The 25,586-nt window shown below is 36.3% G+C and overlaps 1 protein-coding gene across 5 annotated transcripts in view; it reads right to left on the minus strand.

The window, feature by feature from the left end:
• The window catches only part of LOC102057777 (A disintegrin and metalloproteinase with thrombospondin motifs 6), a 155,247-nt gene that overhangs the window by 126,687 nt on the left and 2,974 nt on the right, over positions 1 to 25,586 (minus strand). For 4 of the 5 annotated variants that reach the window (XR_008730091.1, XM_055698088.1, XM_055698087.1 and 1 more), the window contains 6 exons: positions 23,056 to 23,429; positions 21,912 to 22,276; positions 13,573 to 13,735; positions 7,453 to 7,670; positions 6,843 to 6,926; positions 6,357 to 6,502 (listed from right to left, as the gene is read on the minus strand). Coding sequence is in view for 4 of the 5 variants with exons in the window: in XM_055698088.1 (XP_055554063.1) it covers positions 6,357 to 6,502; positions 6,843 to 6,926; positions 7,453 to 7,670; positions 13,573 to 13,735; positions 21,912 to 22,276; positions 23,056 to 23,152 (1,073 nt within the window). In the remaining variant the exon portion in view is untranslated. The remainder of the gene's footprint in view (positions 1 to 6,356; positions 6,503 to 6,842; positions 6,927 to 7,452; positions 7,671 to 13,572; positions 13,736 to 21,911; positions 22,277 to 23,055; positions 23,430 to 25,586) is intronic. The other variant, XM_055698089.1, reaches the window with a different exon arrangement.

Consider the following 25,586-nt stretch of genomic DNA (forward strand, 5'->3'; position numbering starts at 1 on the left):
AATGCTAACAGCTGCCATACCACACTGCTTAGCAATACACTTACTGAATTACAAGTACAGTGGTACCTGGCAAAAATGCAAGGGTTTGTATTAAGAAAGAGTTCATACACTGTCTCAAAAATTAACATGTATATGCTCATTTAAAATCCAGAAAAATGGAAAAATTATACCAGCTGTGGTATTGAACATTTTTACTAACACCAGTCTAACCTACAAATCAAGGTGTATTTGGCTTAGCTAATAAAAACATCTTGTGGCCCCAATTCTTTATTCAAGCAAATAAAGATTCCTCCAACAGAGTACATCAATTCATTGGGGCTGCTGAATAGATTGTTGCTAAAGTACTAAACCACTCTGAAAACTAACTTAAATGGACTCCAATCCAAGTAAGCCATTCCTATATTTCAAGGTATTTAAGTTATTAATTTCAGAAGCTGTATCTACATAAGTATCTCTAACAGCGTATCAGGAAAAAAATGAAGAAAAAATGAAGAACAAACATGCAGGTTTAGAGCCTCAAAACTACAAGTTTTACAAAAAAGCTTTCAAGAAGGTTTTTGCATGGTTTGGAATCATGTTCCTATACAAAGCACTGTAGCTGCAAAGACATCTTGATGCTTTTGTCAAGCACAGTGGATTTGGTTTTCTTTTTAAAAAAAGATAAAACAAACTCTTTATATATGATGCTACCAACAGGAAATGTTATTTCATACAACGACTTTTGAGAAAGTACTATCTGTAAGTGAGTAAAGTTTCAAACATTTCTCCATTTAAACATTTGTATCTCAAAGACCAAATTCTTCCCCTTTGGAAATCCACCCACACATCTCAACTTACCCCTGAAACCATCTTCCCTATGGGCTTTTTGTTACAACTTTCACTTGATCTACTGACACACCAGGAGGCAAATTAATAGCTCTGGATCTTCCCTCCCATCTGGAAAAGACTCCGTTGCTGCAAAGTTTATACAGTCACATACATCATTTGGAAAAACAGCTATTTAGTACCTGGACAAAATAAACCATCTGGAGCTACAGTAAAAAAAAAAAAAAAAAAAAAAAAAAAAAAGTAGCATTAGAGAACTCTTAGGGTGCAAAAGAAGGAGGAAAGAAAAAAAAGGCACCATTTTTCCATTTTGTCATACTCTCCACCCTTGCTACAAAGTGTAAATCAGAATGCAACACTCTGGCCCTTACCATTCTGTGCAGGTGCACAGGACAAGGAATGTTTTGTTCATAATGTTACGCTTGCAAGTTAACCAAGGCATTGCTCAGAAATTGCATGATCTAAAAGTGCCAGGAACCCAAAATTACATACCATTTTAACAGTTTCCCTATTTTATGATCTTTAAGATCAAGAGAAGGAAGCAACTGACTGAAATGGATGGGAAGCTGGGTTAAGTGTTCTTCAAAAATAAGTAACTATCATAGCATACGTCGGGAACTCAAAGTTTTTGTGTTTTTAAGGTGAACTATGTAGACTTTCTTAGAGAGTTTCTGAAGAAACAAACAAGTCGGCAGGCTACAAAACACACACCACCACACCACACACACAAAACCCAAAAAAATCCAGAAACCCAGCAAACAAGCAAGAACTCACTTCAAAAAGGCAAATTGATATTTCTAAGCTGGGGGTGGGACGCACAAGGGAGAATATACAGAGACTCACAAAACTTACACTAAGTCCTAAAATGACAAATTGGAGGACCTGACATTAATGTTGCTAAAAAGTGAGATTATCATATCAGTGATGCAGGAGTATAGGAACCAAATGCAAAGACTAATTTTTGTCTATCAAAAGACTCAAGAGAATCATAAAAGGTTTTATCTTTTTTTTTTAATATGAAAATTTTAAGGATGTACTAGATTTATCTAAAGTCACTTCAAGGAGAAAAAGATGATGCTGTTGAAACAGCATTACATTATCAATCAACTTCATAAATAAAATTAAGTATTTTACTGACACTTGCCCCCAAGAAACCAATATAGACAACTACAGGATAAAATATTAAAGTCTGAGACTTAAATATAGTCTCCCACAGAAAAAGTATAGGTAAAATTTCAGAGAGGGAACTCAAAAAAAAAAACCCCAAAAAACACCAACACAGCTCTCATTGTTTTAGAACCTTAATTCAATCACAGTTATCTTGAAATACAATTAAGCATTTGATTTAAGACTCAGAAAACATGAACAAAAGTTCTGAAGTAAATGAATAAAAATGACAAAGGCACAATAACACTCACAAAAGTATTATTAGTGTTCTGGGTAACTGATATTCACATTATACAAAGTCACCCGACATCCCAAGACTGTAATAAACACCTTGTATGAGGCCTATTACTTTCCATTGGGTTCATTTCACAAGAAGGTATCTAATTCTCATCAGTTTCAGGGACGCTCAGAAGCTCCCCAAGGAAACTGAAGAAAGATGCTTCTGAAAATGTCATCAGGAAATGTTCCTGCTAATTATCAATTTTATACCTACAGCTGTCCTGGTTTCAGCTGGGATAGAGTTAATTTTCTTCCTAGTAGCTGGTACAGTGCTGTGTTTTGGATTTAGGATGAAAATAATGTTGATAACACACTGGGTAATGTTTATACTCAGTCAAGAACTTCTTGGTTTCTTGGGCCCTGCCAGCAAAAAGGCTGGAGGGGCACAAGAAATTGGGAGGGGACACAGCCAAGACAGCTGACCCAAACTGGCCAAAGGGATATTCCATACCATATGATGTCATGCTGAGTATATAAACTGGGGGGAGTTAGCTGGGGTGAGGAAATCACTGCTCAGGGACTGGGCTTGACATCAGTTAGCAGGTGGTGAGCAACTGTATTGTACATCACTTGTTTTGGGTTTGGTTTTTTCCCCCCCTTGAGTTTTATTTCTCTTTCTGTTATCTCCCTTTTCATTACAATTAGTATTATATTTTACTTTATTTAAATTATTAAACTGTTCTTATCTCAATCCACAGGTTTTACCATTTTCCAATTTCCCCCCCCCTCCCCCAGTGGGATGGGGAGGAAGCGAGCAAGCAGCTGCATGGTCCTTAAGTTACTGGCTGGGGTTAAACCACAACAGCATAAAATCTGGCAGCATTAAAAGAAGTTAAACCAGTCCTAATACTCCCACAGCATGTTGAAAATGCACATTATTTTTGTTACCATACTACCACCACCACAATTTTGCTCTATAGATTGGGAATCAGGCTTTTACTTGGACCAGTTTCTTATCTGCCTTATTTTTTTATTATCAGCTAAGAAGTTTTCTGCAATCCCCTATCCATTCAGTAAAATAAGTGCTCTGCAGACTGCAGGGTGCCTGTGGGACCATAACAGAGAAGCCCATACACCAGGCACGCTGAACATAGGTAGGTGTCCTGGTTTCTTGTCCAAAAGGCTTAGCAAGCATGTTAACATCATTGCCATGGGACTTAGTAGATTAGCCTGGGCATACCTCCATGCCAGTTTTACCTGGTTTTAGCATGCCAGTGCTACCTGGTTTTAGCATACAGCGAGTTTAGAGTACAAAAGTCTGTCTACGTTGGTCAAGCAGACACCCCTAGGGAATAATAACCTATAATACCAGTTTGCTTTTCTTCCAGATCAGAGCATGGCATCTTTGAAAGTATCATGGAGGAAAGCCATCTGTTTCTAAGAAAAGCTGGGGTGCTATCTTCATTTCAACAGATTAAGAAAATTACTCCTTTTCTTAACAACTTTGTTTCACATTTCAGATAAGGATTGTTAAAGTTGCAAAGTACTCAGCTAGGACTAGGTAATATTTTTCAAATAAATCAATTACTTAAAAATCTGGTTTTGATCAATACAGAACTATTCATAATAGTGCACTACAGCTTTCCCACTTTCCATAAAATAGCAATACACACAATGACCAAAAATGGTTCCAGTTTTAAATCTAATGAAAATGTAATTATCCCATAAAAAGCAGAGCAACATCAGTGGGAGAGATTTAGGAAACTGCTTTCAAAACACTATTACAGCAGCTAAAGTGACCTTAAATTTGGTAGTATAGGTTCAAATTCCTTCAGGTAGAGGAGGTTACTAAAGAGCTCTCTAACATTTTAGGAGTTTAAAGCACAGTAGCTATACCCTTTTCTTTCACATAAAATGCATTAATTCTAGTTCATCTGGTGAGATATCCAAAACAGAATGAAAACAAGCATGTTACCATTTCAGTAAGTCATTTAGAATTATTTTAAAGTATTTACATGTATATATTAATATAAATTTATCTTTACTCATTCCAACACCACACACACACCCCTCCCCCCCCCCCCCCAAATAATCAAGTTTTCACATATGGTGATACATTTTATTAGTAAGAGCCAGGATAGCTAGCAGTTTCAGTAAAAGCCTGATTGATCCATTCAAATTGATCAGTGTAGCATTTGGGATTATTTTTAGGAGTTACAATTATTATAGTAAATAAATGAATACAAACATTCTATCATGAAAGCATATATAACTAAACTTTTAAGTTCACCAATGCTTTATAAAGGTAGGTATTACTAGCCTGCTCATACTACACTGAGGCACTTTGTTAATTTAAAATACAAGTACATACTTAGAAATGTAAACTTCTTAGAAGTAAGCTTGGAAGTGATAACTCTTATGTCCTTTTCAAAAGATAGCATACACGAGTCCTAAAGAAACTCTGCAGCATACTTACTTTATTCTTCATTATGGGGGCTTAGTAATTACATAAGTCCTTAATATTTACTACTTCTTGCTGAAAAACTTAATTTTCAACAGGTATTATTCATGTTCTCTGGAGACTTGCTCCTTTTGCAGTTAAAGACCTGCAAGTTATCATTGATTTAAGCCTTAGTCTGGAACAGAAAACTGTTCAAAACTATGCTGGGAACATCCTACCAGAACAGGGAAGCTAGTATAGAATATTCAGTAATAAAATGCATTAAAGCACAACAGTGAAAGAAAATAAACAGCTGTGCTTTGCAGTACCAGAACAACACTAACAAAACATCAAAGTCATTCAGCCATAACAGTAAAAATGTAGTGTTGCCAACACAGCTTATACATACATACTGGGGAGCTTTGACTGACACACATACCACCTATGGATTATACTAGCATAATTTAGGCATTGAGTGAAAAAGTAAAGGCTTGATGTGTAGCACAGCTATAAAGATGTATTTAATTTCACGTGAGCAGTCCTAGTGAATAAACTACCTGTATGCAAAAATGAGCATAAACAAAGGCTCAATCAAAATCTTATAATGTAGCTATATTTTATTTTGAATTTCATTCAAAAAAATTTTAATATTAGAGGGTTTTTTAAAGGTTCCTGGAGTATAACTGCTCTCTAATTCACTTTGGAATTTAATCATTCTAATTGTTATTATGTAGTATTAATGACCACCCATAACAATTATATTTGAAATATGAATGCAAAAAATACATGGGTGGTCATTACATTATACCTTTTATGCAAAATTCTAGGAAAGATCAATTATTATAATCCCTATTTTAAAAATTTCTGCAGTGAACAGAATGATCCCACAAATAGGTCACATACAGAGTAGTACAGAATTGGTCCTGGAAAGCAGAAATTATAATACAAAGACCCTTATCCAAATTAGTGTGATGCACCTGCTGCTATTTAAACAAAATAGAAAAGAATAAATACTGTCCTTAAACAACAGGGAAGCTGATCTCCTAATGAAGTACAGTTGTCTACCCGTAAATGCAGAGGACAATCAGCAATATATTTACCAGGACTGCAAGATTACAGCACAAGCTTTGTTGAATCTATCACAGTAATGGTGGAATAGAAGCAAATGCACACATATACAGTCTTTGAAACTATTAAAACTGACAGTTCTCATCTTAATTAAACATAATAAATCAAAACAGCTACAAAGCAGATTCTCACATTGCCTGAATCTGCAAGAACTTGTTTCAGCAGAACGATATTATTACAATAGTTGAGGTTCTGGCTTGAATGTCTTATTAAAAACATTATATATGGTTGACATAACATTTCCTACACTTTTATAATTGAAATTAATTCATAAGATTATGAAGAATAAAGTATAAAACATTCAACAGGATTCATCTGTTCTACTGGAATACCTTGCATTGGCAATTATGAAGTGAAAATAACAGAAGTAATTTGTAGATCTTACTTTTCCAAATTCTTTTCTATAGTTTAATAGTCTGATATATTTAAGACAAGCCATCTATTATTTTTCCTCCTCTTAATATTACCTACCATTTATATTACTTTATTACTTTAAAACTAGCACATATATATTATATATAATGAAAGAGCAAGAAAGCTACAGAAATAAGAAACACAATACTTTTAATGACCATACCTAGTAATAAGAACTGCATTATCATGGTGGGCAATCCCATTTTCTGGAATGGTGTTTCCATCACTTTGGTGGGAGAGAATGGATTTCTGCCACTTACAGAAGCTATCGAGGGACTTGTCTGCATGGTGGTTTATCTCCAAGTTTGGCTGCAATACAACATGCATACCAGAAATGTTCCAAACAAATTACCAAGGTCAGTTGTTAAGCCTTTTGAAGACTAAAATGGGACTATAATTAGAAGCAGTGGTTTCTATCAATAAACTGACATCCCCAAAGGTGTATCAATATTCACCTGAAGTAAATAACTGATAACTTTGAGATGAGACGTGAGGAATATTCCTTTGAACTGTTCCATCTTGATTAAAGATTACAAGATAGGTTTTATACTCAGATACAGCCATTTCAAGCAACAATTAAATTAAACCCATATTACACAACAGCATAACACTTATTTCAGGGATATAACTTAAGTGCAACAGCTCTTACCTGATCTTCAGTGAGGACAATTAAACGTGTCACTATAATATTCACAACATTTCCTAGACTGGAATCACGATAAAGTTTGGCAACCTGACCTCCAGAAAATAAGAAAAGGCACAAAGTCAGAGAAGAAACACTACTTCTTCCTTAAATGGTTTAAAAATTAACCTATTTTCCTGCTCAATGTAATTTCATGACATTAATTATTATCACATGAATAAGTTATTTTTGGACCAACAAATGACCATTTAGTAAAAATGAAACTTCTTCATACTTTTCAGTGAAAAACATTTATACCTTGTTTCATAATCCATCCAGCATAAAGGAGCATTTGGACTGTCAACTTAAACAGAATAAAACTGTATAATCTAAATGTAATTATATGAATGTAAAATCAAAGACAAACAATTTAAGTGATCACAGCATATTTCTTGACAGAAACAGTCCTGGATTTTTCCCCACAATGCTAACATTTGCCATACTTCAACTATTAATTACTGCAAGCTAATATACATTTTAAGGCATTATTCATGCCAATAAAAAAAAATACTTTACAGTTGCTTTATCAATTCAGAACATACATATTGATATGGACACAGAGAGGGATGAAACTTACAATATTCATTACACTCAAAATGTAGTGCTCAATATCTTTGCGACCATGGTATCCCACCATCATTTTGTCTGCTACTACCAGCGTTTCCACAAACCGTTCAAGGCTTACTGATCTCTTCTGTCGACTATGACTACTTAAGGTGTCATTGACCGGAAGTAAAGTTGGAAAAGCAGATGCATCACTCATCCACCAAGGTTTACTGCTTCTTCTGAGGTCTTCTAGAAACCAAAATAATTAAACACTTGAGGGTTCACTAGTAAAACTCATTCAAATGCAGTTGTTTTATGTTGAGATTATCATCTTCAAGCTTCTAAAAAGATTACTTTGAGGCAAAGGAAAATTTATTGTCTAAATTTTATTTTAAAATAACTTATATAATGGAAAACCAACTTTGAGTTCTAATATTCTCAACTCCTTAACCTGACTTAAGATAACAAATTATCATCTTCTCTTAGCAGATCCGATTCTGCACATCTATGTTAATACTAAAGATTGTAGTTAACCAAAAGCACATTTCAGAATTTTAATAAGAACAAGACAGCTATAATATTTAGAAAAAAAGCAACTGGAAATCAAAATTTACCTTAATTCATAATTAAGGTTAAACATCAAAAAATACTAAGGAATTAAATGCGCTGATAAGGCACCAAAAAAAGCTTTTTCCCTCCTGTGAAACACTAATTTTTAAGCAATTATGCTTACATGCCTAAGGTTTTGGGCCAAATAAGTTACTTTTCAGAAAGCTATCCTCATGAATTAACTGTAACAGGAAGTTTTAAATGGCCTGACATGGGATAATTTCTATAGTTATTTATAACACAAAGTTTAATTCCAATATGTTGATTCTTGTACTTGTTTCACAAAACATATAGAAAAAAAATTTGCATGCAACAGATTGATTATTAAAAATCCAAATAGCTGTAATTATCAGCAAACCAAACACTACAAACCTATTTTAAATTTGAATTCCTGTTCTCGGAGCAAAATTGAACCCAACCATCCCTGAAAAAATGACATTTTTGTGTATTGAACATCCCTTTTTCACAAAGACCCAAACAGATCTCAATCTTAAATTTATTGATGTATATAAATAGGCTGGCTTTAAGCAGGATTTCAAAATTTTCTAAGGTATTTTGCTCGTTATGAACGAACATAAGAACATTAACAGTTAGATACATTTATAATTGATTCAATAGGACTGCTCAAGTGAACAACTCCTGAGATGCATCCTTACCTTTACTAAAACAGGCTCAGCTAAGGATGAGTTGAGATAGAACCAGTACCTTCTGTGAAAAAACAATGCTTTATACAATTCAACTAAGCACACTATTTTCAAAGGGCAATAACTACACCACAAACAGCGTATGTCCAGGTCAAAACCAGGAATACAAAGTTTCTGCATTCCCACCATTGCAGTGTTTCATAATGGTTGAGTACACAGTGTTGGCTTTAAAAGGTAAATATTTTGGAAAAGCTGAAAAATGAAAATAAACCTGGTAGTTGACAAAGTGCCAGTAATGAAATAATCCTCATTCTGCAATGGGAATAAGATTACACCCATTCTAAAAAAATAGTACCAAGTATTAAAGCCTGTTGAAGATTCTATAATCAATACCAAGCTTTTTCCTGTTTTGCATATCTAATCTAGGAAATTCAAAGTTGCTTTAATTGCTCAAAGATTTTAATCTCACAAGTAGCGATTTAGGAATGTCTAGAATTTTCTGACATTTACAGTAGTAAAAATTAAAAAAAATAATCATCTACTGTTCATTGCCAAATACCAAACAAAGTCTGAGGGTTTCTGATGCTCTTAGATTGCTAAGAATACTTTAGAAATGCAACACTGCTTCAACATTCATTCATAATTTTTCACTCAAATATGCAAATCTACTCTAAACATTTGAAAACTGATGAGCTTATGCAGAAAACTTTCAGAGAAAAAAATTTCTTATGGACTCATCTTGATAGCATCTTTCAATCAAAGGTCTCAAAAGACTTCACAAAACCAAAAATTTTTCCTTTTCTTATCAGATGAGAAACTTAAGCTTCAGCTGATCTCAAAGTAATGGGAAAGTTGAAAACAATCCTGAGTACTTAGGCTCACACTCCAGGATCTATCAACACTTATGCTGTTTTACTTTAAAAACACTAAACAATGCAGACAATTTTCTTTAAAAAGCTAAAACATGTCAATAAAAGTTTGCAATATATTTAACTAAAATAGTTCTGTAGCAAGTTATATCATTTTTCCACCATATTCCTAGATTTAAAAAAAACTCTTAAACTTGCATTAACATTGAACCATAGCTATTGGAAAGTAAAAGAAAGCAACAATTAAGAGGCAGACAAACACTATAATTAACTCCAAAGTAACAATTGCAAAAGCAGGAAGTTTGAGTTTAAAATTTGCAACTGAAAAGAAATCCAAATGTATAAAGACATGGAGTTCACAATTATGGTACCTAAGTTTTCCTATGTCAGTCCTCTAAAGATCCTAGGTGGGGATGGAAGGTGAAGAGAGGGAGCACAGCACACAAACACAAATAAAAAAAGATCTCAAACCACAATAGAAAACTACTTGTTTAAGATGCAACTGTGAGAATATTTTAAAGTGAAGGACTATGTGCTGCTTTTTCTTACTATTAATAACAATATAATGTATCTACAAGCATTTTTTCATTTTAGAATACATTTGGCGCAAGTAAAGCCACTACATGAGGCAGCATGTAGTAGAACCATCCCTAAACAATTTGCCACTTTGCAGCTTTCATACCTCAATTTTTGTTGTTTCTCAATCCTATCCAAACACAATCTGTATATCTGTAACAAGGGTTGGGTTTTTTTTTGTTTTGAGGGTTATTTTTTTAATTTTTGCAACTCCAAAGCAGGTAAAGAAATTTTATTCATACTTCCAACAAAACAGAATTTAAACATTGGGAACAAATACAAGCATACAGCTTTTAAGTAGAAAAGCATATTTCTTAAAATGGTACAAATGCAAAAATAATGGATCATAAAAATTATTTTGCAGCCTTAATGTAACGCATGCTATTAGGCATCAGGCAAAATAAGTGTTTCAGTAAACTATGCAGTCAAACAAGGATACAACAGATAGCAGTCCATAATATAAAAAATTTGTTGCAAAATGAGAATTTTAACATGCCATCTCTAAATATTTGCTTCAATATTAAAATTGTAAGCTATAAACCAAATTTCATTCAATATCCCAGTTATACCTGCCTACTCCATGGCTTAGATACATCCTTTCTTTGGAAAACCACCTTGATGATGTTACTGTTTTGCACAGAATATAAATGAATAAAATCTAACTGTTCTAGAAGCTGATCCCACAAAGCATTCTGCAAGATAACGCAGTGAAAGACCTCAAATTCCATTGAAGCAATTGGAATTTGAAGGTGCTCAACCTCTTAGCAAGGCCTTAAAGACCATTTCAGCTATATTTCACAAAAACACAGTAAACTTTATGACAATATATATACATGAACTATTAAGTTTCACATTTTTAATTTTTAAAATATTCTTATGTCTAACTGCTTAAAACATCTAATTTAGGTTATGAAAATCAACCACAATTCTATCCCACATTCTTATCTAAACCTAAACTGTCTCTCAAACAGGGAAATATTTTTCTCTGCCTTTCCAATTCTTCTCTTGTATTTGCCACTGTAATTCTACTGTTTCCTATGAAGTAATCCATTACTTGCTCATACCAACTAGTTCTGATCATCCTTTTGCCAAACTCCCTAACCCACTTTTTGCCAATTATTGCTATTTCTCTCAGAAAGGTCAGAAATAACACTCCCCTTGTCTCTACCAACACTTCAAAAATCCTGACCACTTCCCTGATACAGAACAGGTAGATGATAAATTTAAGTCTAGATTACAGTAGGGGAAACTTGCCAGACCATGAATAGTGGCACAGCTACACAAGCAGATTCCTCCCAGCATATTGTACTGGCAAAAGTGTTCTAAAAGTAGAGATTTTTATTTTTTTTTAAAAGTCCACCAAATTATATACTCACAAAAATGCAGTTACAGTTTTGTTACAACTGCATTTAGACTTTTTAAAATAAATAAAAACCAACCACAAAACTGAGTGTTCAAAACTTCCAAAAACAGTCAAATGCCCCAAAGATTTATTCTACTAGCAAAGTGTTATTACTGTAAACCTGGCTTTAGTCCTAGGGCCTAAAAACTGAAAATTAATAATGGTTTTTACTTTTTAGATGTTCTGGGGATACTCTGGATGCCATGTCACTGGGATAAAGCTGAAGCAGTGCTCAGAAAACAAGTTTAAAAGGTTTTGGTACCCAGCAGGAGAGCATTAAAATAGTACATCATCTGGAAAAGACAGACCTTGAAGTTTTGGACAAGAACAAAGTTTTTCAGAAATTTTCATTGAGTGGAAGTAGTACACAGAACAACTGAAAAAGGAGAAACTGAGGTGAATGAGCATAAGAGTAGTCTCAGGCTTATAAGAAATAGTGCTTTTGTATTTCAATAATCAAGGAATTCAGGATGTGACAGATGTAAAAGTTTAAGAAATGCACAGGAGCTTCCAAGAAAAAAGGCAGCATCAAATATGCAAAGAAAAAAACCACTAAAGATTACTGCATGTTTCACAGAAAATGCATACAAGATGCGTAGCTCTGATCGACCTATGATCCATGTGACAGATACCACCAGAACAGTTGGATGCAACATGATCAAACTAGCTGCCACTGCTTCATCCTCACTTGGATGAAAGTGACTTCCTAAGCATTAATCTAAAAGATAACATCTAACAGAGGCCAATACATTTTATTTTTCTAGTAATATTATAATGGTAAAAATAGCATTGTCCTACGTTTCGTGATGCTTCCACTTATTTCAAGAGGCTTAAGTGACAACATTCCCTACAAAATTAAAGAAAAAGGTGGATGCTTTGCAGATGTCTGTCGTAAAATGCATAAATTGGAGCATCCACATACATTAGTACTCTTATTTTACAGTTAGCAGACAGTAGTAGTTAGGAGACTTGTTTTGCAATCATTAGAAGCACATAGATAGAATAACACTTCCAAACTTACATAAAGTTTGACATTTGCTACAAGTAGAGTCTAAATGCAGTTAACTGAAACACTCAGGAAAAACCATCTCCCAAGGACAGGCCTTTGTAGGCACTATAAGTTTAGTCAGCTGGTGCCAGTAAAAGTTACAACCTCCAAAAGAAGCTGAAATAAGTTACATCAATGGACAGCGATATTATTTTAAGACTGGTATTTGACAGCCTGTCCTGTGCACTGAATCTTACAGAATACAACTGTCCAGGAATGAACTTTTAAGAACAAGCCATTTCTGAGATATAAACAAATGACAAGGTTAGAACATTTTTCTATTATGTAAAAAAACCCATTATTTTAGCACTCTAAAATAACATCAGATTTACTCTAATCTGTCCTCAATAAATTGGTTTTCAGCTTCAGTTTAAGCAAGTGAAAAATGATGTCAGAGTATTTAAACTGTTTTTGTGGAAGTTAAAACTGCTTTACAAGGAAAACATCTCAATCAAAACTATATAATCCTTCCTGTAAATCACATACTCATCTATCATGGAATAATGTTAACCCACTGAAACAAAAGCCAGTATCAAAACACCATAAACCTCCCTAAATGAGAAAGATGTGGACTCCAGTTACAAATGTATTACTAATCATAATGCTAACACGTTAATTACACATCAAGTTTCCTCAAATGAGATTGAACACTTAAGTATTACAGCTCAATGTTTAGTAAGTCACTCAATCACACTTTCCAGTCGGGGAATGAATTACATTTATAGCACATTTTGAGGAAGCCTGTGCTCATCGCCACCACTGTACACAGCACAGAAATAAAACAAGATTTACTCCCAGTATCTTAAATTTTCAAAAGACACTACACTCTTAATCTGAAAGAAAAGCAAAAACTACTATTCAACAATAGTCACTGCACTGCCCAAAAGTAGGATTCCTACTGCTACATTCTCCACTGTACCTTACACGTGAACCAAGCAAAATATTTTAAAATAAGTTGTAAGTTATAATTTTTTTACAAAGAATGGCACTCGTATTCACTCACCTGAGACTCCACAGTGACCATAATCATAGAGATGTTGCTGGTGCATGGTAGACTTTTTGTATATAACATGAGGATGACCATTCTCAAAATTACTAGAATTTGTTGTTATATTCCTTAAAGGCTCAATAAAATACTCTTCATCTTCTGTAGCAATGACTCCATGCTTAAAGGAGAAAAGAAAATAAAAACTTGCAAAACACAGTATAAAACTCCTATTAAAAAGCTTAATTTTAAATAACATTTGATTTTAATTTATTTCTATGAAAAAAATCCACAGCTATAAGCCAACACAGAAAACAATGCACGAGCCAGCCCTCCTCCACTGACTTTACTGGGAGCAGGAGTAAGCGGCTAAAAGCGACACAATGAGAAAAGAATTAAAATATCATTGTCTTATTTCTGGAGTTCTTTCCTATCATTTTTGGTAGATGTGGTAAGAAAGTAGATACATTCTTGATATATGACAAAATCCATTCACAGAGATGTTCCAAAACTACGTGATTCCTATCTGTTAAAAGTGACACCAAGCCAAAATGGCTTTGCTCAAAGGGCGAGTCCAATATCCCTCTATGATGCCATACCAGTAGATGCTTAATGACACATACTGCATCAAAGAAAAACCACATGAAGGATTAATTCTAGAAAATATATTCAGGGAAACCATTAGCATTTTACATCCAGATGCTTAATTCCAAAACTATAGCTAGTTATTAAAAATCAAATTATTAATGTTAACATAGGCTACACTCTCTACAAAGCATTTACTCCTTAAAAGGTCTCACCACAAACCTTTTGCAAACCCAAGTTGTTGCAGACCATGTACCATACCTCATTCTCCATAACAAATGAATGTATTTTTTTTCTTCATAATGCAGTGCAGAACAGTAAATATTCTGTTCTCATAACTTTCATATTTGTGAACTCAGCTTCTTCCAAACATGAAGTGGTTTAGGGAAGAAAGGGAAGATTTCAGGCCAGCTATGCAATCTCCTGAACTTTCAGCAATTAAAACTGAATTTTAGCAGATAATCCAGTTTGGGTATCCTTTCAGCTACAAAAATATTGTGGAAGAAGCCAAGACAGACTGAATGTTCTGAATGTATAAGCTTTCTACACCAGGAAAAAGACCTACTGATGAGGTAGGAGACTGGAAGCAGAAACTTTTGCAATCACATACCCATTGGGTGAATCATAAATTTCTACCACAACTTTGATATGTAAAGCAAGTACTATGCATAAGCCTTTCTTTAAAGGTTTATGTTTGGGGTTTGGTTTGTTTTTTTTCACCTCCAATGAGACCTCTGTGATTAGCCATAAGACCACTTGCTCCATATTTCCTCTAAATATCCCAAAAAAGTTTCTGAAATCAGGGCTTATCATTGTACTCATGGCCAAAGCTCTCCTGCTGCTGCTTTCTACATCAACTGCCTGTGGTTCTTGAGTCTGGGAATAAAAAGATTTCAGCAGAATCATTTAAAGTTGGAAAAAACCCTTAAGATCAAGTCCAACTGTTAACCTAGCACTGCCAAGTCCATCACTAAACCATGTCCCCAAGCACCACATCTACACATCTTGTAAACAACTCCAGGGATGGCAATTCTGCCACCTCCCTGGGCAGCCTGTTCCAATGCTTCACCACCCTTTCAGTAAAGAAACTTCTCCTAATATCCAATCCAAACCTCCCCTGGCACAACTTAAGGCCATTTCCTCTCATCCTATTACTTTTTACTTGGGAAAACAAATACACCCCCACATACCTAGAACCTCTTTTCAAGTAGTTGTAAAGAGTGATAAAGTCTCCCCTCAGCCTCCTTTTCTCCAGGCTAAACAACCCCAGTTCCCTCAGCCACTCCTCATAAAACTTGTTCTCTAGACCCTCCACCAGCTTCGTTGTTCTTCTTTGGACATGCTCCAACACCTCAATGTCTGTCTTGTAGTGAGGGGCCCAAAACTGAACACAGTATTCGAGGTGCAGCCTCACAAGTACTGAGTAAAAAGGGACAATCACTTCCCTAGTCCTGCTGGCCACACTATTTGGATACAAGCTAGGATGCTGATGGCTGCCTTGGCCACCTGGGCACACTGCTGGCTCATGTTCAGCTGGCTGTCAACCAGCACCCCCAGGGTCCTTTTCTGACAGGCAGCTTTCCAGCCACTCTTCCACTAGCCTGTAGCATCGCATGGGGCTGTTGTGACCCAAGTGCAGGACCTGGCACTTAAGCCTTGTTGATCCTCATACAATTGGCCTTGGTCCATCAATCCAGCCTGTCCAGATCCCTCTGCAGAGCCTTCCTACCCTTAAGCAGATCAACACACCCACTCAACTTGGTGTCGTCTGCAAACTTACTGAGGATGCACTTGATCCCCTTTTCCAAATTGTTGATAAAGATATTAAACAGGACTGGCCCCAATACTGAGCCCTGGGGAACACCACTTGGGACTGGTTGCTACCTGGATGTAACTCCATTCACCACAACTCTTTGGGATCAGCAATCCAGCCAGCTTTTTACCCAACAAAGAGCCTTCCCTTCCAAGCCATGAGCAGCCAGTTTCTCCAGGAGAATGCTCTGGGAGACAGCGTCAAAGGCTTTACTAAGGTCCAGGAAGACAACATCCACCGCCTTTCCCTCATCCACTAGGTGCATCACCTTGTCATAAAAGGAGATCAGGTTAGTCAAGCAGGACTTGCCTTTCATAAAACCACACTGGCTGGGCCTGATCCCCCAGTTGTCCTGCACATGCTATGTGATGGCACTTGATCTGCTCCATAACCTTCCCCAGCACAGAGGTCAGACTGACAGTCCTGTAGTTTCCAGGATCCTCCTTCTGGCCCTTCTTGTACATGGGCATCACACTGGCTAACCTCCATTCTTCTGGGACCTCCCCAGTTTGCCAGGACTGTTGATAAATGATGAAGAGTGGCTTGGCATGCTCCTCCACTAGCTCCCTCAGTACCCTTGGGAGGATCTCATCTGGTCCCATTAGACTTGTGCATGTCTAAGAGGCGTAGCAGGTCACTAACCATTCCCCCTCGGATTATGGGGGCTTCATTCTGCTCCCTGTCTTCCAGCTCAGCAGGCTGGTTACCCTGAGGGTAAATGGTCCTTACTATTAAAGACAGAAGCAAAGAAAGCATTAAGTACCTCAACCTTTTCCTCATCCTTTGTCACTATGTTTCCCCCTCACATCTCATAAAGGATGCAGATTCTCCTTGGCCCTCCTTTTTTGTCAGTGTACTTCCAGAAATATTTTTTATTGTCTTTTACGGCAGTGGCCAAATTAAGTTCTAGCTGGGCTTTGGCCCTTCTAATTTTCTCCCTGTATAACCTCACAACATCTGTTGCCTGCCCCTTCTCCCAAAGGTCATAAACTCTCTTTTGGTTTTGGGTTTTTTTTTTGGTTGGTTGTTTTTTTTTCTCCTGGATTCCAGCTCAAGCTCTCTGTTCATACAGGCCAGTGGCCTTCCCTACTGGCTCATCTTTTGGCACATGGGGACAGCCTGTGCCTTTAAGACTTCCTTCTTGAAAAATGTCCACCCTTTCTGGACCCCTCCCTCGGCCCTTCAGGACTGTCTCCCAAGGGACACTGTCAACCAGGCCCCTAAACAGGCCAAAATTTGCCCTCCAGAAGTCCAAGGCAGCAGTACTGCTAACATCCCTCCTCCCTTCTCTGAGAATAGAAATCTATCATTTCATGATTGCCGTGCCCAAGACTGCCTCCAACCATCACATCACCCACAAGTCCTTCTCTGTTTGCAAACAACAGGTCCAGTGAGGCATCTTCCCTAACTGGTTCACTTGCCAACTGTGTCAGGCAGTTCTCTTCCACACACTCCAGGAACCTCTTAGACTATTTCCTCTCTGCTGTATTTTATTTCAAGCAGACATCGGGTAGGTTGAAGTCCCCCACGAGAACAAGGGCTAGCAATTGTGAGACTTCTCCCAGATGCTTATATAATATTTCATCTGCCTCTTCATTCTGGTTGGGTGGTCTGCCTTTTTGGCCTTTCCTCCCGATTCTTACCCATAAACATTCAACCCTTTCATCACAATTGTCAAGCTCTAAATTGTAGCATTAATACTCTAAACAAGTTGTGTATAAAATAATCAAAAACTATTATGAATATCTGCAAACTATCATCACAGTTCCTTTAGGTACCAGCAACAGTAAAAAAAGTTAGGAAAAATTGGTGATACTCTCCTATACCTAGTCAATATATAATCTCATCTTCCCAGACACTATGGTGGTTTAAGAAAAAAAAAAAAAAAAAAAAAAAGAAGGTTTTAATAACATTTGAGGAACTGCAAATAAATTTAACTCACCTGTCACCAAGTAGTCAGAATATGCATGTGGTCAGCTGCTGCAGCTAGCCAAATGATTTGATGAACACTGGAAATTCAACTTTCCCTGCATATGCCCTTCACATAAGCCCTGCATATATATATATAGCATTTTAAACCTAACATATATTATTTTGCTTGCAAACAAAACTGTTCTGCCAATATTTAACTGATGCAAGCGGTCTTGTTGAATATAAATGAATGATTTTTAAGAAGCACTCCAAATTCTGTACATAAGAAATACCCATTTCGGTGACAACCACCATTTATTCTAATCAGGAATTTAGAAAATTCATGTGGCTAGAGATGCTTCCATTGTATATGCATTCAGCAATGCCTGATTAACAGTGGCAATTACACTATTATATCCAAACTGACTTTCTAGAAAACACTTTTGGCTTACTTATTATTTGAGCACAACAGTTTCAGTTGCAAAAGACTGAAATAATGTCTTATTGAAGCATTAAAAGGAATTAGTTTTTTTTTTAGTTTTGCTATTGTAATTGAACTTAAACAGTTTGTACATTAAACTTCTGTTCCAAAGCATAAGAAATATCATTAAGATGTAAGAATGACCAACAAAAGATTTTGACAAAACACCATGAATTTAAGAAACAAGCTGAATTCTCCAAGTAGGTTATTACAAGTAACATTCCCAAGATTATTATCTAAAACAGATTGTTTGCAGTCCTGTGTTATCCAATCCCACTACAGACTGTCAACTCCTGCTAACATATATATATATAATATAAATAATGCATATAAATCCAGCATTTTGACATGCTCAGACACATCTGTGAATCCACATAGAGTTCCCCTGAATTTGTAAAAAGGAATCTTTGTGTCAGGCTGTCTAGCTGGGGCCTTACCCTACTTCAGATGGGAGAAGCAAATTGAATTACAGATTATAGAGCTTTCCTCATAACTTCAGACAGTTTATATAGCATAATCAGGGCCCAGCAGATGGAAACTGCTAGAATGAAGCTTCAGTAAGTAGCAGCCTGTAATTCTGGGGCACTTGGTAATGAGAAATATGGAGGGAGAGGCTGAAACAGGAAATAGTGACAGGGAAACGGACTGTTGGTCACTTCTTATAACAAAACTGAGAGAAAACCCTTGCGCTAGAACTCATCTCAGATACTACAAGTATTCTTCAAAGTCATACAACTTATGTTAATTAAACAATGGCCTCACCTGCCCACACTGAATAACTAAATATAATAACTCAAAATATTCATTAAGGGGAAGAAATTTGGCAATAGCAAAGTAACAGGACAACTGGTATAAATGGAATGCTTGTTGCTTGTAAGCAATACTCATGCTAAAGGCTACTAGAGGGGTCCTCAAACTTTTTAAACAGGGGACCAGGGCGCGGATGAAGTGGCAGGTAGTCATCTTCGGCTGCTTGGTTTCCCCCCCAACCCCTGGGGGGGGGGGGGGGGGCGGGGGGGGTCTGTTAATACTGGGGGCCGGATTGAGGACCCTGGGGGGCCGTATCCAGCCCGCATGCAGTAGTTTGAGGACCCCTGGGCTACTACTTGTTTTAGAGTTACTGACAGCTTAAAACGACTGGCTCTGCAACAGATGTTAAGACAGTCCTATTCTGCATAGTCCTTGATTCAACTGCCAAAATATTGGTCAGTAAGAATCACCATTTAAAAATAACCATGACAGATTTATCTGAACGGAGTGGTATCTCCTACACTCAGTGCTCTGGAAGGCCCTGCCAACACTGTATGACAGAAGAATTTCTGTACAGTAGAGGATGATATTGAGTACAGTCTACCACTGCACCCCTTTGCAGAATCCTTGCCTCTCTGAGAAAGAGCCTTGTGTCACCCCTGCTGCTGCTTCCAGAGCATGACTGAAGCATCACATACTTGTAACAGCCTTTCTAGGAGTTGCAGTGGACACCTGACGCTTGCAGTCTCAAGTAAGAGGCATAACCAACAACTCAGAGTGTCAGTCATGGTGTGCCCAGAGAACTGAGGTTGCCTTAATCTAGACCAGGAATACCTGGAAGAAATATGGAAGAGCTGACAACAGCTAAAAGCAAAGATGACTATTTAACTGGGAAGCACTCCACATTAAAGTTAACTTACAGACCAAGTTAACGTACTGACACCTTGAACCACAGAGTGACAGCTTCACTCCAGTAAAACAGATAGGCTGAGTGAGGGCAGAGAGAAAACATGCAGCAATAGGACTGCTAAAAGTCACCTCAGGGCCTGAAATACAGAAACAAACAAAAAAAAACCAAAAACCCACCACAACCCAAAACCCACAAACAAACAGGATTCTGCTTTGCCTCAAGAGGGCTTCATTTAGAAGCAACATCTACCATGCTACTAAATTCTTTGAAGAAAAGAAGTGCCACGAGGAGCAAAAGATGCAGAAAGCTGATAGGAAAACATGGATTATTCTTTTCCTACTTCATCCCACTCTTGTTTTCCTAACATGAAAGGAAAGCAAGGGTTGGCTAAGGCAAGAGCAGGCCTTCTTGGCTCACTCCCTGGCCAAGGTTAGAGAAGAACCAAAATAGGAGCACTGTGGCACAGACTGCAAGATCCAAGGGGGCCAACCAGTCTGTGCCTCAACTGGCAGAAACTCTGGAGACAGAAATATGCAGCCTCTTTTAAAGAAGAGAATCCTGAAAGCAGGGATTTGCTCTCCATAGTATTTTTAGCTGAAAAGATCTCTAAAGCAAAATGATCTAGTATATTAAGAGACTTAAGTAACTGTGACAAAAAATATTATTACATAGGAACTGCAAAATCAAACTGAAAATTGTACTACATTCAGACCTATCATCTGCAAGTCTGCATTAACCAAACTGCTATATTACACTCAATGGAACACCATTTTAACTACATTTCTTCAAGAGTGTCACCTAGCCCTGGAAATTCCCACTAAATTCTTAAGAGTACTCCAAAATGTTAACCTAGAATGTAACAAGGACATCACAAATAGCTGGGTATAATGCATCCTATCTAGGTCTGAAGCAGCAGGTTCTTGTTCATAAATAACATCCCAAGATGCATTATTCAATAACACTTCCAAGGATAAATAGGAATTAGTTTAGCAAGTATGTGTAATCTTTTTTTTCCCTTTAGCAATTAGTTAGATCTGTCTACTCTTAACAAGAAGATTGACCAGTGTTCTACTATAATTAAAACCAGAATGAATAACTACAATATATATATTTTTTACTAGAGAGATTACTAGGCTCTTTATTTAGTATCTTCTAGTCATGCCTTTCTATTTTAGTATTACATTACTCAATATTTTGGGGTTTAATTTTTTGCATTTGTTTTCTAATTTCTGTTGGGAATAAATGCAGCTTTTTCCCATGCAAGTACTACTGTCATGTGATCATCAGATAAACAATAAAAGAGATAAGAATTTCTAATCCTACTTTTAAACACAACTGTTTATGGTTTGTAAACAAAATATCTCTAAAAAAGGTAAATTGCTTTCTGATGCTGGTACTTGCAAAGGATCTACTCTCTTCTTCACTCTTTGAATTTATGGCAATGATGATTTCTACACCAAGCAATTTCTCTTCTCTGTTACTTAAGGTTTCTAAACCCAAATTCTCAAAAACAGCAAGCAGATGTTCAGTTCAATAAATGTCTCTCTGTAGAGATTTAGCATCCTAAAGGACCCCCTGTTTTTCTCTGCCTCCTTGAGTTTGTAACATTTTTAGAACCTGAAATGATCTCAGCACAGACCTAATCTTGCAGCCCTAGTGCAGACAATGTAAACACTGAAAATGTTGCCTGCTAAAGGACTACAAAATTGGGTCTTCGTACTTACGATTTATCTTGAAAAACTTTTCCCCAGGACCCAGGCCAGGTTTTAGGGTTTTTTTGCACCTTCCCATCTACTCGCTTCTAACAGGGACTCAAAGAACTGAAAAATATGCCAATTAAGTAGTTCTTCTGTAATTTAAAAAGAGACAAGCACACTATTATACTAGAACATGCAATGTGCACTTACCAGACCATTGCAGTTGCTTAAGGCCACTTTAGTTGTACTGTGTTGGTCTTGCAAATATCCTGTGTAATGACAGTGGTCTAAAAAATCGTGCTTCCACTGAGGTCCATCTTTCCCCCAGTATTCTACTGTAAAATGTCTAGACACCAAATCTGTATTGAGAGTCAGGTTTAAATGAAAGTGCTTGCCATAGGCAGAAAGTTTAAAAAATAATTTAGATGCTGCCAGTTCTTGGTCATAAGGGTCTGTACTTCTCCTCCTCCTTGAAGGTTTAGCATTTTTCACAGTAAAGCTGAGGAAGGCTCCATTTTGATCAACCCTTATTGGGATTGTTAGCTGGTAGTGTTCAAGGTAAGACAGGAATTCCTCTTTGTAATCACAAGGTAAGACAATCCAGGGAGCGGGCATAGAAGAGAAGAAAATATAACAGGAAACAACAAGTAGTAGTATAAATATAAACCATATTTGGCTAAATCTCATCACCCTAATGAGTAAGTAATTTTCAGATAAATGCAAGATTGAGAGTTTTACTAAATAAACCATTATTTTCTTTCTTTCTAACTCAAGAATACATATTCAGTTTCCTATTAACCTGATATCACTGCAAATACAAAAGGTTTTTATTACATATCTTTTTCCTATTTACCCAAAGCATGTAAACATTTGGGGCTAAATTCTACCTAAGGAGGACATATTCTTCCCAGTGATATCATTCAAAGACAAAAGTTATTAGATCCACCTGCAAAATTAAAAACAATAGTAATAAAAAGTACAATATTGTAAAAACACAACTGCTCTTCATTTCATTAAAAACCTATAAACATTAAAGTATCAAAGTAAGATTAGATCCTTCCTAGTTTAAAAACACGTTAATGATGTTACAGCAAGTCTCTAAAGTATTATCAAATACAACATTTTACTAGGTTTAATTTGCAAGTCTTTCCTACAGTTAAAAGGAGACAAAACCAAATTAAAACAACAAGTTAATCAGATTTGCTGTATTTAAACTTCCATGACAATGAATCATGATAAAACTAAGAGCGGAGTCCATATGAACTTATGAATTATATAAATGTGGTTTAGAAAATATTACCCAAATGCAATGCAAAAATCTATGCTTCTTTTCAGCTAGAGGTTTGACCCCTACCTTGAGAACTATATGAAAGGCTGTTGTCACTGTGAAATCCCGATGAAACCATGACTAGGCTCAAAATCCATGTCCACATCTTCCAAAAAAATTCCATAATTTAGGAAAACAGAAAGCTGCTTTCCCCCATACACTCCTTGGAGGGCTACCTGCGTGCTATAGAGTTAGCTCCACTCCAGAATCACACCATAACAGTTATATGTATTTTATACTACTTCCAAATTAACTACTGGATGTTTTACTTTTTGACAGGTATTCTTTTCCAACAACCTGTATTTTCTTCTATATTTGCAGTCATTTTCTCAATTCAAAATAAGTATTTGTAAGTAAGACATTAGACTGGACAGTTAACTGAACTTGCTCCATTTCTTTTCCTGAAAAATAAATAAATAAATAAATGAGTCAAGGAAATTATTTCTATTAAAACAGATCTATACTGCAAAACACTAAGCCATCATAGCAAACTAAGAAATATAACATTTTGAAATAATATTCAATCGTTATCATTTTCATGGTCCAAGGTCACAACCTTACAAAACCCATGAATTCCCATTAACCTTGAACTACTAGTTCCATACAACTTAAGATGCACATATCTGCTTTACATTAAATGGGAATAAGAATTCATAAAATTAAGGTTTCTTGTTGCTCAAATACTGTTCAGATTTGTTCCAGCTATAATCAATGCTATGCACTCATTGATTTCAGCAGTAAATAACTAGACCCAATACACTGATAGACAAAGGAAGAACCTAGGAAAGAATCCAAAGTACAGTTATCTGATCTTTCCGCAGCACGTATTTTGTTATTTACCAAAAAAAAAATTTCTGTATTTGAAACTATTCATCATAGACATTCTAAGTTTTCAAGTATTTGTTGTATCCATATTAACTACTATTTGATGTAATAGAATATATTTTCATTCGCATTTTGCAGGTCACAGGATTGAGGCAAATAACATGTTATTTTCTCCACACATTTTTTTTTTTATTGCATTTAAAACACTATTGCAGTAATACTAAAAAGCAGCTTTAGCTGTGGCCAGGGATTAAATGAAAGGTCCATGCAGCCAACTAACAGTCCAGTATCATGGGATACAGAACCATGTATTGTGTCAGCTGGTACTAATCAGTCCTCTTAAGCACTCTCAGCACACCTGTGCACGGAGCAAATTCTGCAGAGGCAAACTGAGAAACAGAACACCTGAGAAGGGAAAACTCTTTAAAAACAAATTTCCAAAAGCATACTCAGTCATTTATACATGCACCAGATAAATTTGCCTTTTTAAGATTCTGGGAGTGATTTACAACATTCATTCAAGACAGGTAATACCCTTGCAGCCAGCAGATTGTTTGTAAAGGTTAAAGAATCATAGCATGTCATCTCAAGAAGAAATCAACGTCATGCGAAGCCTATTTACTAACATCACAGTGAATATTAGGAAACTTCTTAACCAATTTGAAATGCATCCAATTATTACCACGTAAATGAGATTAATCTGATCATTCCAATACCTACTTTTTAAATATCTTTCAAGACAGCACACAGGATTTAATTGGGTTTGTAGAGAATAAAAGATACTTTGCAAGCATAGCTTGGACTTAATAGTTTAATTTTTTTTCCTGAGGAAGCATAAGGATTTAGTGATGCCATTCACATGTGGCAAGGCCTCAAAGGATATTAATAAAATCTCTGGTCTGGCCTTCCATGTCAAACCTTTATTTCCTACCTAACATTTAGTTACAGCTTTTAGACTTCTACAAGTTTTGAAGAGACATAATCAATTCCATACTCTTCAGCTACATTCATATACTAAAGAATGTGCCTTATTTCCAATGTGAGAACATCCAGTTTCAAATTCCAGTCACTGAATCTTGCTTTACCCTGTCTGCTAACAATCTCCTTTCCTCTCCTTGCATGGATAGTTATAATCTGATACAAGTATCTCGACATTTCCTGATAAACAGCTCAACCTATTTGGTTTACCTCACTCCATAAAAACCAGTTTCCAGATGTCTAATTATTTCTGCAGCTTTTCTCTGAACCCTTTCCAAATTGTCAGCATCCCTTTACATGCACAGACACCAGAACTGGACACAGTAGTCCAGTAATGGCTCATTGTTGCCGTTTATAGAGATAAACACTGCCTCACAGCTTTTACTCGGCCAAAAAAAAAAATCATAATGGAGCTCATGTTCAGCCTGTTAGGCTGATCATAAATTACCCTAACATTAAGATCTCCTGCAACTACAGCACCTAAGGTGCTATGTAACTCAAAATACTTAAAGTAAACTTAGTGTCCATTATTTAGATACCACCGGCCCATGTTAAGCCTTGGTCAACAAGATCCAAGTCACCTGCATCTAAGTATCTTTTCAGGAGTCTGTTCAAAACAACCTTCCTCATTTTTAGTTTCACACAATAAAAATATTTCACATTAAGCTTGCTGAAAGTTTCGGAAGAATTTTTGGCCTCCCTTCCAGAAGTACTATATCCAGCTCAACCACTAACACAAATAGACCACACATAGC

Source organism: Falco cherrug, chromosome W (genome assembly GCF_023634085.1).
Source record: "Falco cherrug isolate bFalChe1 chromosome W, bFalChe1.pri, whole genome shotgun sequence".
In the NCBI taxonomy this organism is placed as follows: Eukaryota; Metazoa; Chordata; class Aves; order Falconiformes; family Falconidae; genus Falco; species Falco cherrug.